The 13,970-nt window shown below is 33.2% G+C and overlaps 2 protein-coding genes and 1 pseudogene across 2 annotated transcripts in view; 2 read left to right on the top strand and 1 right to left on the bottom strand.

Annotated features, from left to right (window-relative positions):
* Nucleotides 1-1,434, top strand: part of ATL1 (atlastin GTPase 1) — a 43,273-nt gene extending 41,839 nt beyond the window's left edge. The window contains exon 15 of the mRNA XM_023526810.1: nucleotides 588-1,434. Coding sequence (XP_023382578.1) covers nucleotides 588-698 — 111 coding nt within the window. The 3' untranslated portion in view covers nucleotides 699-1,434. The remainder of the gene's footprint in view (nucleotides 1-587) is intronic.
* A 589-nt stretch (nucleotides 1,435-2,023) lies between these two features.
* The window catches only part of SAV1 (salvador family WW domain containing protein 1), a 21,604-nt gene continuing 9,657 nt past the window's right edge, over nucleotides 2,024-13,970 (bottom strand). The window contains exons 2-4 of the mRNA XM_023527257.1: nucleotides 10,339-10,609; nucleotides 7,363-7,506; nucleotides 2,024-3,427 (exon numbers count right to left, since the gene is read on the bottom strand). Coding sequence (XP_023383025.1) covers nucleotides 3,226-3,427; nucleotides 7,363-7,506; nucleotides 10,339-10,609 — 617 coding nt within the window. The 3' untranslated portion in view covers nucleotides 2,024-3,225. The remainder of the gene's footprint in view (nucleotides 3,428-7,362; nucleotides 7,507-10,338; nucleotides 10,610-13,970) is intronic.
* LOC111735940 lies at nucleotides 11,766-11,884 on the top strand (annotated as a pseudogene).

Raw genomic sequence — 13,970 nt, 5'->3', positions numbered from 1 at the left:
GTTTCTGAATAAGGTTTTGCAAGATATGAACTAATTAATGGAAATAAGGTAAGAGAATATTTAAGTGAGGGATCCCCAGTGTGACGGGACAACATATGTACTCATTTGCATGACCATATCAGGAAATAATGGAGAATAAAAGTGGTCTCATTCTGAAAAACCTATGAAGACCTGATAACAAGTAGTCTAACTATGTATAATAAAGTAGCTATTGGTGTCAAAAGTTACGAGCTCCTGTAATTCCTTTAAAACTGGTAATATTCACAATATGTGTTCTCAACACAGTCCTGGAGCTTAGTGGTTAGGAAGCTCTGCTCCAAGAGGTGTGCAAGGTAAAAGGAAATGTGGTCTGAGAATAAAATGTCTACCACAAAGATCAATCCACAAAAGTAGTAATACACACTGGAAAGTTGAAAATATTTTTGAGTTCTAAGATGTTAGTTCTTCATTTATATGCTATATAATGATATAAATTCCAAATTTAGCATGCTAAATTTTATATCATACTATAAACTAATTATACTAAAAGGAAAAATTTTACACGTGTTTAGTAAAATGTTTCATAATCTGGATTCTTGCATTTCTAGGCTTTATACAAGCTTTACAGTGCAGCAGCAACCCACAGACATCTGTATCATCAAGCTTTTCCTGCACCAAAGTCAGAATCTACTGAACAATCAGAAAAGAAGAAAATTTAATCCAGATTTTAAAAAATACAGGTGCATGACCGTCAGTTAAATATTGTTTTATGTTTCCATGCAAACATTCAAAGTGCTTCCATCAGAACAGAGTAAAATACCAAACACTTCTGAAGACTGCTAAAGGGTTTAGTTCTTTTACTTCGGTGTTTAAGATGTATGTGTATGCATGGTTATATCATTTTGTTAACATGTACAGTTTCCTGACTTTGTCCTTCAAATATGCTGTTATAATTTAAAGTATTTGTCTATTTATGATGACAGTACATGTGTTCTGCTTGAATTTACTAAATTCTACTACTGGGTTATAATTAAACCATGTAGTAATATTACTCCATGTTGGATATGCTCATTTAATTTCTACAGAAGAATTTTAAAATTATTTCACAGTCGTTTGTTAAAGTATAGCATCATAACTCAACAGGCTTGATTCAATCTATATCATCTCACATATACCATGAGCTCTTATTTTTAAAGATAGTCAAGAGTTTTTCAGTTGCTTTATCAAAAACTATATATTGCTTCTTTTATATTATGATTTAATATAGAATATAAACCTCAATCAAAAATGCACAAAAAAATCACTTTGTATATGTATTTGAGTTTCATCGCATTGTATATTTTCTCATTTGGTACACAAAGAAATGTATCATTCATAGGTTTATTCTTTTAACATGTAAACTATTAAAAGTTTACTCTGGTTCCTATGATTAAAGACAAATGCTTACTGAATTTGGAACTGTTTGGGAGATATTGATATATAAGTGATAAAGGTTATTTTTTTTTTAATTCAAAATCCATTTTCTTTAATGCCCACCCCCATTACAAATTTTGGTTTCCATTTTAAAAAATGTATGTTAATCCCTTCTAGGTACCTTCCAGTCATCTTAAACCAGTGAATCTATATTGTATTTCTAATTACTAAAATCTCAAGTGGAATTTCACTGAGCATACCTTTAAGAGAAAAAAAAGTGTGGTAATGAAAAAAGAAAAGTAATGCTTCTTGTTTGGGAACTCTAAAACAGTTATTTCTAACTTTCTTAGAAATAGCTATACCTTACAGTCATATAAAATAACTAGTAACAGAAAAGAATAATTAAGATAGAAGAGTATATGAGTTCATAAAATATGTAAACCTTAAATCTTAGAAAAGTTTGATCATATATCTTGCAAAATAACTTTCCTCTCTGATAAAATTCTACTAGCTTATTTTCATTTTTCAGTACCCCTTTTATTATACTGCTTCCTTTGCCTATGTATCTTCTGAATGGAAAAATAGAGTATTGATAGCACTATGTATAAAACATGGACTCAAACACGACACATTTAGTTTCCACAAAAATATATTTAATAAGCTTATTGTATAAAATCAAACATTTAAGATTTCCAACATTTTATCAACAATGCAAATTCGCCGTTATCTAACTGGGAGTGCTTTGTATTCTGGAAGATTACCTAAACTAAAAGTGTATTTACATATTTACAAGACATGTAAATATAACTAAAGAGCTACTTCAACTAATGTTGAAGTTCACAGAATTCTAGAGATTTATAGGCTAGAAATGCCAAAGATTTGTCTGCAATCAAATGTACTATACCAATTATGAACAATGTCTTAATAACCATAAAACCAAAAGGAAAAAAATTGGGATGGAAATACTGGGTTTTACAATTCTGGGACAAACTCCTATACGATAAAAGATATGTAAAATCAATTTATTGGCAAGATGTCTTAATGAATCCCTGATTGTCATTTTTGGCAGCTCAACCCAGTTTGTTAGGACGGCAGCATGCTATGCTGTCATGAACCCTCTACTGTCTCAATATAGCCATGATCGTACATGCTGTAAGAGCTCTGGCTGAATGTAAGGGTGTAAGGTTAGCAACTCTGAGTGCTGTGCCTTATGCCTAAATTTATTCTTGAAAGATTACAGGCCTTTCACCCTTTCATACCATAAAATACTTTCTCAACACATTTTAAAGGGTTCTTTACATTTTGGGGGAGAAGGGAACCCCATAAATTATATATAAAAAATTATCACAAATAAGGTCCCAAATCTTATTTTATGTTTTGAACTATACACAATAGTAAAAATTTAAACCATCTGATTCCAGACAATGTTCCACACTAAAGCAGTAAACATCTTTTCTTAAATACTGCATAGGTTATCTCTCATTCTGTTTTTTAAAGAAAGGTACTGCTATTGTAAGAGTTTACCAAGTGATCATTTCCTATTTTAATATCTGGTTATTAAATAGGAAATTGCTGCATTTGTCTCCACTGAGAATATTCAAAGCAGTTCCTAACATGCAGCATCTAAAAGTGTTTGCCATGATGGCTCTTAAAATGATACTCATTTTTTTTTTGCTCAATAAGAGTATTTTTGATAACAAAATACATGTAAAATTAGAATTTTATTATTTCCAAAAAGTAAGCTGCCTTTATTAACCAAAGAACTTGTTTGCGGCCTTTTTCTGTGAAAATATTTTAAAGCCCTTATAAAACTTAAATTTTATTTTTTAAAAATTAAAAATTCTTGCCATGTTGCTGGGCATACCACTGTTGCCTCTGCTTGCGGTTTTCCAACTCTGTGAGAAGAGCCTGTCTGTATGCTTCATACATTTTGACAATCTGTTCCAGTTCTTTCATGAAAAGCAACTTCAGCATTCCCTGGTATGTATCCAGGTCAGCTAGCTGGAAGAGTTCCCACTTCAGAATGTGGTCATATCTGTTTTAAAACACAATCATACGAATGTTCAGAACACACATATAAATATGTATTTATAGCAATAAACTGGTCTATTTTTATAAATATCAAGTTATAATTAAAAATGATTGAGTTATTAAGTGCTGTTTAAATATATTATTTTTTAGGGAAAGGAGAAAACTGCTAATATTACTTTCAATTTAAGTTAAAAAAATACCCATTTCTTTTAAGCATCAATTATTCTAATATTAACTCTAGACAACAATAAAAAAAGATTTCAAACCACTGTGGTTCTATAATTTCGGAAGATACATTGTATGCTATTCATAAGTACATCCAAAGTTAACTGTCAGGAACTTAATACTTTAGACCGCATCATACCTGCAAACAATACATAAAAATGGGCAAGGTCATTTGTGTTATTAGTGTTGATAGAGCTTTTTGAGGAATGCTGTTCCTTACAGCAAACAAGGAACTAAACAGAAAGAGGAATGAAGAGGAACCATCATTCATGGGTTGAGCTTTTCTGAGGCTGGGTATACAGTATTAAAAAAAAAGCAGAAAGGAAAGAAAAAGCTCTTTTCAAAATGAGAAAAAGTGGAGTGTAGAAGACTCCACAATGTGGGAAAAGACCCATATAAAATCATAGATGTATCTGAGAAGGCCTTCTTCAATGGTAGAGAGATCACATACTGAGTATGCCACAAACTACTAAAGCAGTAATTTACTCTTTGAACTGAAAGACACCTGAAGACAGCACTCTAATCCAATTTTCTCATTTTGCAGCTGAAAAAACTAAGGCTATATATCTGTTGCAAAATTGTTTAGTAACTAAAAGATCAAAAAGACAGAGAACTATGGACCAAGATGCTTCAAAGTAATAGTTTTGAATGTTACTATCTACTAAGACTAGACATAGTACCTGAACTAGAGCAAGGTATACATCTATATGATATTGAAGTTATTCTTCTCAAATCCTATTGCAGAGAAGACATAGTAAGAAGCTTTGATTATAAATTCTAGTAAATTTATTTTTAATGATTATTTATCTTAACCAAGGGTCCTTTGTTTGATAATTCATTTATCGTCTTATTCCAAAAGGATCACTTGTCTAATATAAATTTTAAAAGGTTTTTAAGAAAAGGAAACAGTAAACAAATACTGAGCAGCCAGTATGGGCCACATACTCTGCTTGGCATACTGATGTATATTTCTGTATAACTTTGGTATATGTACCAGAAATATCAGGAGCACAATACGCAAAACTATAGGGTAAACCTATTTTGTTGGATCTCAATTTTACTCATTTAATTACTGAATGAGTGCTGCAAATATACTAATAGCTATACTTGATAGCTTTATATTCTCTTCAGTGGGAAACTGCAACCACTTGCCAACATAAATTGGGGAAATACTGCAAGAAATATACTCAATTAGACTCCACAAAGAAACAGCTGTAAGGTATATTCTAGAACCTCATGTTAAGCCATTCATGTAGCTTAAGATTTTACTTATTGCTTGAAACAAATTCATAATTCCTAACGAAAAAATCTTAATCTTCCAGAGTCTAAATTCCACAGCTAAGGAGCATTTCAGCGATGTCTACTGACTCAAGATGCTTAAATTTATGCCAGGGGGTAAACTAGAAGAATATTAAAGCTCATTTATCACCTGTGTACACTCTAATAAAGAAAAACAGAAGAATAAATTGGCAAATATCACACTAGTGATATTCTGTATAAGCATTCAAGTTTTTTAAAAAAGGAAGAGAAAAAGCTACAGATAATTTTCTCACTTCCCAATCACAGCATTTAGCATCAAGAACAGAATGTGATAGAAGCAACAAAACCAGAATAATTAGAAAAAATCCTTTGGGAAGAAAAAGCACTATAAGAAAGACCACAGATGAGAAGTATGCAATGCACCAATTCCCATTCCAAATTCTTGCCCCTGCTGTTTCTATACAGTTACTTCTCTTTTGCCTATAATACATTCCAATATGCCTGCTTTTCTTTAAAAAAAAAAAAAAAAAAATTTCCATTCTTCCCTTAACTAGCCAAATAATCTGCTTCCCCCAAGTTTAACTTTTAGTCACTATGCTCTAAGTATACAGGTAAAGCATTCAGAAAATAAGCTGTAAACCACTCCAGTAGCCTATGCTTATAGCATCTCTTCTGCTGTTTTTCCTAGGGCAGTATTCTATTCAAACACTACTTACAAATAACCCACCTATGCCAACAGCAACTCTGTAATGCTACCAAAAAATGTGTTCATACCCCAGTGGATGCTGTCTTAGAAGCCAAAAGTGCTGCTTTTCTCAGCTCCAGTCCCCTATACCTGCCCCCTATAAAAGTATGCCCACTCTTTCTTGCCACCTACATGCAGAGCTAGGTCAAGGACACTGCAGATCACCAAGCCACAGGAATAAAATAGAATCCACACCACAGTGCTCTGGGGCTCTGGGGGACTGGCAAACTTATAACCATCTTTAACCCTTTTCCCATTTAGAAAAAAAAAATGCAGCACGTTGCCAGCATTAATTTTACATAAACACACGCTCTTCGAGGCTGAAGCAAATGAGACAAGTTTTCAGTGTGAAAATAAAAATAAAAACTATTCTTGGAGTTATTTCTAAACAGAACTTGTCTCCAATCCTAATGTAACAGAAATGTATACATAAATCGGATTCATTAAATGAATCTTCAGCTAACAACTATTCAAGAACGAAGTAACGATGTGAACATCATGCATAGGAATGCTACATTTTCTAGGATTTGACATTTTCAGCGAGATCGAGAATTACTGCTTTGTAAATGGGAATACCGCTACTAAAAACGATGCTATAAATAGAACGATGTCATTTGTTTCCGAGGATTATCGATATACTAGAGTGAGTATAAAAGTGAGATATTTTGTGGCATACTCTGGGAATAAGGTTAGGACTATAATCCGTGAGTTATAGTGAGGTAAAATGCTGCAGCCACAAGTACCGCCGGCCTGTATTATTGAGGGAAATGGGTTAAAAACTATTGCATGTATTTTCCTCTCAGGTGCAGCTTATCTTGCTCTCCTTGTGATAATAAGAAACCATTACTAAGGGCTTATACATGGCAGCGACAGCGCCATATGCTTTAAAATGCATGATCACTTTTAAGTCTCATCACACCAAGAAAGGCAGGTAAGATTATTATCTCCATGTTTCAAGAGAGGAAAAACACAATGTCTAAATTCAGTAACTTGCACAAGGTTATTCAGTAGGTAGGTGACAGAGCCAAAGATCACACTCAGTTTCCTTCCTGAAACGATCTTAACCACTATTCTATACTTCCATCCCCAATAACAATAATCATGTACTAAGCTCTGTCAATATGCAAAGCACTGTGATAAATACTTTAGATGCATTATTTTATTGAATTCTTAATAACCTTAAGAGTAGGTATTATTATAACCCCCAATTTACAGAAGACAAAACTAAGTTAAACAACCTGCCCAGGGTCACACAGCTAAAACGTATCAGTAAATATAGGTCATCTTATCCCAGAAGTTGCAGATAATACCTGTACAATTTCCTCAACACCGTTCTGTCCTGCCTTGTTTCATCCTGAACCTAGGTCCTCATTTTTATCACAAGGCGTTGTATCATTGATTTACAACTCATTCTCCCCCTATGAGAATGTAAGCTTCTTATTGTTTCCCTAATATAGTTACATGTCTGCACATGAAGTAAAGATTCAATAAATGTTTACAGAATATATTTCTAATCAATGATTTTCAAACTTTAAAAGCTATGATTTCCTTTCTTCAAATAAAATATTATTTAGAAAAATATATATATTTTTTAGAAGCCCAATATTATTAAGAGAAAAACATGGTGCTGGATGGATGAAGCAGCCCAGAGACTCCATTCAGTTTTCCACTCAACACTCAACTAAAATTTGTACTGTAAATTCACTTACTTCACAGGAGCTCGAGCATAAACCTGAAGCCAGTCAGGAATTTCTGCAGTATGATACGGATTTGCAGGTACCAGAAGGGACTGATTTCTCTCAGCTTGCTGTGGCTGGTATGTGACAGGAGGAGGTTGATCATACCGAGGTACACTAAGAAGAAAGAACCAACATTCATTAGGATAAAGGCCCTAAATCTAAACAAGAAATTATAAAGAACAAATAATATTTAAGCATTTTCCAACCTTAATTCCTTCTACCACCTAAAAAACCATAAAGGTCTAGCTTTTATTTTTTAAATCATACTGTAAAATGATTTAAAAAATAAAAGCTTGCCCAGCCTTAATTCCTTCTACCACCTAAAAAACCATAAAAGTCTAGCTTTTATTTTTTAAATCATACTGTAGGGGAATTAAAATCTACTTTCTCTTGGAAATTAGTAGGTCACTAGTGATGAATATAAACTTAAGCTAAATCTTTACATATTTTTAAGAGATTTCTTCTGGCTGGTATTTATTCTTTTCAAGGATGACTTCAAAGGAGGCTATAAAAAAGTTGGAGCTAAGCTGTAACCTTTATACAGAGGCTTAAAACTAGAACCACAAATTCTAGTATTTACTAGCAATTACTTGTAAATTTATGTTGGAAAGATTGAGTTTCTCTCAAAATGACAATGGATATTTTCTTCCTCCTTAAGGCTGAAAAGGGGGTTTAGAATATGTAATAGTAGGAATGATTGTGCTTGAAATATCCACATTAATTTTAATTGTAGTATTTCCTTTTTGTTTTTACCACCTTAAGAGAGTATATGTGATTAGAAGTGATCAGAACCTATTTTAAACCAGACTTAAAAAAAAAAAAAAAACCATGCTCTAATTAACTCTAATAGCGTGTATCTGTTGGGGCGTGGGGGAGGGAGAGAATAGCAAAGCAGGAAGGGGCCGTTATATGGGAAAATGGTAAGGAGAGCACTGAACCACCTGAAGGCTAAAGACTGAATTCTAGGAGGCCAAAATGGTCTATTCCAGTCTTGGAAGCAAAACAGGAAGGGCCTGCCTTCCACATTAAGATTTCTGTGTGTATCATAAAAGGTCATTGCAATACTAAACTGGAATTAAAATAAGTATTAGACTGTGGTTAACGATTTAAAAATCAAAGTGCAAATGGCATTGAATTTTATCTTCAATTCTTCTTTCATAATAAGTAGGTGCAAAGTAAAATATTCCTTGATAGCACAATTAGAGGTAGGGAGAAACTGAGGTTTTGAAGATTATGCCTGGGGGGTTTTAACCTCAGTTTGGCCACTTAGAAATTGTATGAATGTAGGCAAAACTGCTTTACTTCTCTAAGCCTCAGCTACCTTATTTGTAAAATGGAATAAATTCATACCAAAGATGACTGTTCTCAGGATTAAATGAGCTAATATAAATCAAGAGTTCTGTATATGGATTAACATAATACAGAAAATCAAAACAGATATTAATACTACCTAACTATATGAATTTAAAGAAGGTGTTTATTTTCTCGTTTAATGTCTACAGATTTGCTGAGAAAACAAATTATGAAAATGCTTTGTAAACTATAAAAATTCTGTAATAATGTAGGGTTAATGATGATGAACAGAAAAGCAAGCTCAACATACTCTCAAATCTGGTTGTCTAGACTACAAAGTCTTCTGCCACCTCTGTAGACACATTTTACCCCCATCATTCATTCATTCGAAAAACATCTGCTATGTTCTCACTATGTGCCCAACTCTGTGTTGGGTGCTGGGGACCCAGCAGTAATAAGTGAGACTCATTCTTGTTCTGGAGTGGGGATCATGACTTGATGGGGAGGGGGATTCTGAATTATCCTCATGTCACAGTCCTGAAAATGGAGGCCAAGGAGGCATTGGCTTGCCTGAGATGGTACAGAATAGGTGAAGGGGCCAGAGCCCACCATAGGCAGAGCAGTTGGTTTGGTTCTTTTGTAGGGATGACAACCTCAATTTTTCAATAAACACTGTCACTAAATGGAATCACTGGAAAAAAACTGCTTTTCAAAGTTGAATTAATCCAAATATATAAAATGATTAAAACAATACAATAGGTGATATTATAATGTATTTTTATAATGATTTTAATGATTAAAAATGCCAATGTCTACTATAACCAAAGATTTGTATTATGTTAGATGATAATAAAGATCAATTAACATGCTGATAATATTCTATCCATTTTTAATCTTATGGTTCAGTTCTTGAAATCTCAAATGTAGTTAGCTGTAAACATTTGCAACTTCATTACTAAACTACTAGATTTTTTATGAACTTTGAAATCCAGTGTTTATTTCACATTTACAGCACATCTCAATTTGGATTAATCACATTTCAAGTGCTCAATAGCCACATGTGACAATTAGCTACAGTATCCAGGGGGCTAGAAGTCTGGCTGTAAGTGAAATCTATTGATAAGCCCAGCATCAATCAAAGTAACTCAAAGGATCACTAGCTACATTTATTAAACAGATCTGGGATGTTTTGTGCAGTTCTAATTTTTACTTTCTTGCCTGGCAACAGTAAGAAATAGAACATAAAATGTCTGAAATTGAATAAAAACACCAAGATGTTACAATTCGAAAGTATATTTTGACATTTTAGGAGGTAGGTCTATGTTACTTATAGGAATTTAAATGTAAAGAGACAGGTGTTTTATTTATTTCAATATTTAGGTATCTATAACGGAAACATCCTGGCACATTAAAGCAAAAACTGATCATAAGAATACTACCCTGTTTTTGAGGTTGTTTAAAGAGAGATTTTTTTTTTTAAATTATAAAGTGATCCATTACTAAATATAAGTCCAGAGAAAAGTATCATAAATTTTGAAAAATACAGCTCTCAAATATCAAACTTCAGGATGCCTTTCTCTTTGATGAAAATATGAGCTCAAAATCTAACATCGGATAATCTCAAAACAAAAAGTTGAAAAAAAAAGTCTATACCTAGGAGCACAGGGATGCCGATATTGAGCCTTCTTATTTGTGTGGTCTACATAATAGGTTCCAAATTCTGATGACTCAACTCGTTCCCATCCTGGAGGAAGTCCTTCTCGCTCAAGAGGATGGCTCCAATGAGTTGTATTTGTGTTGTGATCTATATAATATTTTCTCCCTCTCATTGTCCAGTCCACAGACCAGCCAGGAGGAAGGGGTAAATCTTCAGAACCATGGCTGGTTAAATTTCCTAAAGATGTAGCAGCAACTCTTCCAATACCTGAGGAGAAAAAGAGAAACAGAACAATTATTCAAAACTAAAATAATGCTATTTGAGAAACAGTTATAAAATTAACTATCCTGATCATACTCTTGTTAAAATTCATGATTTTATCATTATAAATAAAATGTCATAAAACTAGCTAGTATTACTATTGTTTAATTACAAAAAGAGGGAAAAAGTAGTCTCTCTCTTTAAAATTAGGGTTTTTGGTTGAGGCCTCCATCATCAGGCCATACATTTAACTACCAGTAAAGCTACTTAAGTAGGTATACTGCTAAAAGAAAAGTGAGGAAAAGAAAATTTCACCTCATTCAAGATTTAAGATTTGACATTTCTTCTAAAACAGCAAAAATGAATTTGCAAAACTATTCCCAGTTTACAATTTCTTAAAAATAGGCTGGCTGTATCCTAGTACTACTAAGTACATTTATCAAGGTGGCAGGGTATAAGGTTAACATACAAAAATTCAGTATCTATATACTAACAACAATTGAAAACATTTAACTACTTATACCACTTTTAATGGTTCCAAAATAATCAAACATTTACAAATAAGTCTAACAAAATACATGCAAGATCTGTATGCTGAAAACTATAAAACATCGATGAAAAAAAATGAAAGATGCCCTACTATGTTTATGGATTGGAAGATTCAAAATAGTTAAGATGTCAATTCTTCCTGAAATGATTTTTAGGTTTAAGGTAATTCCAATCAAATGCCATCAAAGTTTTATGTAGATATAGACAAGCAAATTCTATAATGTACATGAAAAGGCAAAAGAACCAGAAAAGCCAAAACAAATTAAATAAGAACAAAGTTGGAGGACTCATGCTACGTGATTTTAAGACCTACTATAAAGATATAAAATCAAGACAGTGTCATATTGTCAAAAGGACAAACAGATCAATAGAATAGAGAATTGAGAAATACACCTACACACATATGGTTAACTGATTTTTTGACAACGGTGAAAAAGCAACTCAATGGAGAAAAGACAGTTTTATCAACAAATGATACTGGAACAACTGGACATCCGTATGTAAAAAAATTACTCACAACTTATACTTCCCACCTTATATAAAAATGAACTCAAGCTGGATCATGTATCACATGTAAAACATAAAACTATAAAATTTTTAAAAGAAAAAGTAAGTCTACGGCCATGCCACCCTGAATGCGCCCAATCTCGTCTGATCTTGGAAGCTAAGCAGAGTCAGGGCTGGTTAGTACTTGGATGGGAGACCACCCAGGAATACCAGGTGCTGTAGGCTTTAAAAAAAAAAAAAAAAAGGAAAGAAAGAAGAAGTAAGATAAATTCTTGTGACCTTTTGTTAGGCAAACAGTTCTTAACCAAGATACTGAAAGTGTAGCCCATAAAAGTATTGACAAACAACTTCATATGAATTAAAAACATTTGTTCTGTGAAAGACAATGTTAAGAGAAAGAAAATCAAGCTATAGACTGGGAGAAAATATTTGCAAATCACATGACAGACAAAAGACTTTAGAATACATAAAGAACTCTCAAAATTCAACATTAAGAAAACTGAATTTTTTAAAAAATGGGCGTAAGATTTAAATAGGCACTTCACCAAAAAAGATACATAGATAGTAAATGAGCACATTAAAAAATGCTCAATATCATATTAACGATCAGGAAAATGCAAATTAAAACTACATGAAATGATAGTACATATCTATGCAAATGGCCAAAAAAAGAAAAAACAACTCTAAGAATACAAGTTTTGGTGAGGATTTAGAGCAACTGGAACTCTCATACGCTGCTGGTGGGAATGCAAAATGTTATAACCACTCTGGAAAACAGTTCAGCAGTGTCTTATAAAGTCAAACATATGCTTTCCATATGATGCAGCAATTCTATTCCCAAGTATTAAACCTAGAGAAATGAAAATTCTTCTTCACACAAAAACCTGCATGTGGATGTTTATAGTGGCTGTATTCATAACTGCCCAAAAGTGGAAACACGTCATCTTGAAGAGAATAAACTAGTGTATAACCATATAATAGAATCTACCCAGTAATAAAAAGGAACTGATTATTGATACATGCAACAACATGGATGAATCTCAAAGGCATTATATTATGCTGAGTAAAAGGAGCTAGTCTCAAATGGCTATGAATTGTTTAAGTTCATTAATACAAAATTACTGCAAAGGCAAAACTACTTGGACAGAAAATTGTAGTTGGCAGGAATTAGAGTTGAGGGTAGGGGTTGACTACAAAGAAACAGTAAGGAGGGCATTTGGTGGATGATGGAAACGTTCTATAAACTAATTGTGCTGGCATGACATGCATCTATACATACATTTAAATTCATAGAACTCTATCTTTTAAAAAAAGTTGTTTACCATACGTTATTTGGGGGGGAGGGGAAACGTTGGCTGTGTATTTTTAGTCCCCAAACTCATAGCTTAAAACAAGATTTAGTTACAAGTCTATAGTTTAATGATAAGCTGAGCTCAGTACGAGCTTTTCCTTGTTGCTTTAACAAGAGATAACTGATATGAAGCCCTATGATGAGCAGCTCTCCATTTCTCTCTGAACTAAGCTGCTACTTTTCTATCCCTACAGTCTACTCCATTCCAACTATGCAGGCCTCCTTGCAAACATGGCAGGCACTGGTTATTCATTCTCCCTAGAACATTCTTCTTTCAGATATCTGCTTGGCTCACTACTCCACCCTTTTCAAGTCTCTTCTCAATCATTTCAATGAAACTTCTTTCTCTTACTACAAACTGCTATCTATGTCTCCCCAGATTTCACTTACACTATTCTACTTTTTCTGGCGTCATTTAACCGTCAAATTTACTATATTATATTTTTTGCTTATCATCTTTCTTATTCCACAAGAATGGAAGGCGCACGCAAAACAGCAATCTTTGTTTTGCTCACAAACATCTGTAGCAGTGTCTGTACAACAAAGCACACAGTTAAGTGTTCAGTAAATAAGCTACATTATGAAGGCAGTGTGCTATTAGTGGAGGAAAGATGCATAGATCAATGAAACTGCACAGAGAACGTAGAAATAGACTCATACAAATGCTTAACTAATGTGAGACAAAAGTGCAAAAGTAACTCAATGGAGGAAATGGCCTTTTCAACAAAGGGTACTGGTACAACTGGACATCCATAGGCAAAAAAATAAATAAATAAACCTTGACCTAAACTTCATACCATATGTAAGAATTGACTCAAATGGATTACACATAAATACAAAACATAAAACTACAAAACTGTTTAAAAAGATATACAGGAGAAAATCTTTGGGATCTAAGACTAGGCCAAGAGTGCTTAGACTTGATACTAAAAGCACAATCCAGTCTACAGCCATGCCACC

Source organism: Pteropus vampyrus, unplaced genomic scaffold (genome assembly GCF_000151845.1).
Source record: "Pteropus vampyrus isolate Shadow unplaced genomic scaffold, Pvam_2.0 Scaffold15, whole genome shotgun sequence".
In the NCBI taxonomy this organism is placed as follows: Eukaryota; Metazoa; Chordata; class Mammalia; order Chiroptera; family Pteropodidae; genus Pteropus; species Pteropus vampyrus.
This window is presented reverse-complemented; position numbering and strand designations above follow the sequence as displayed.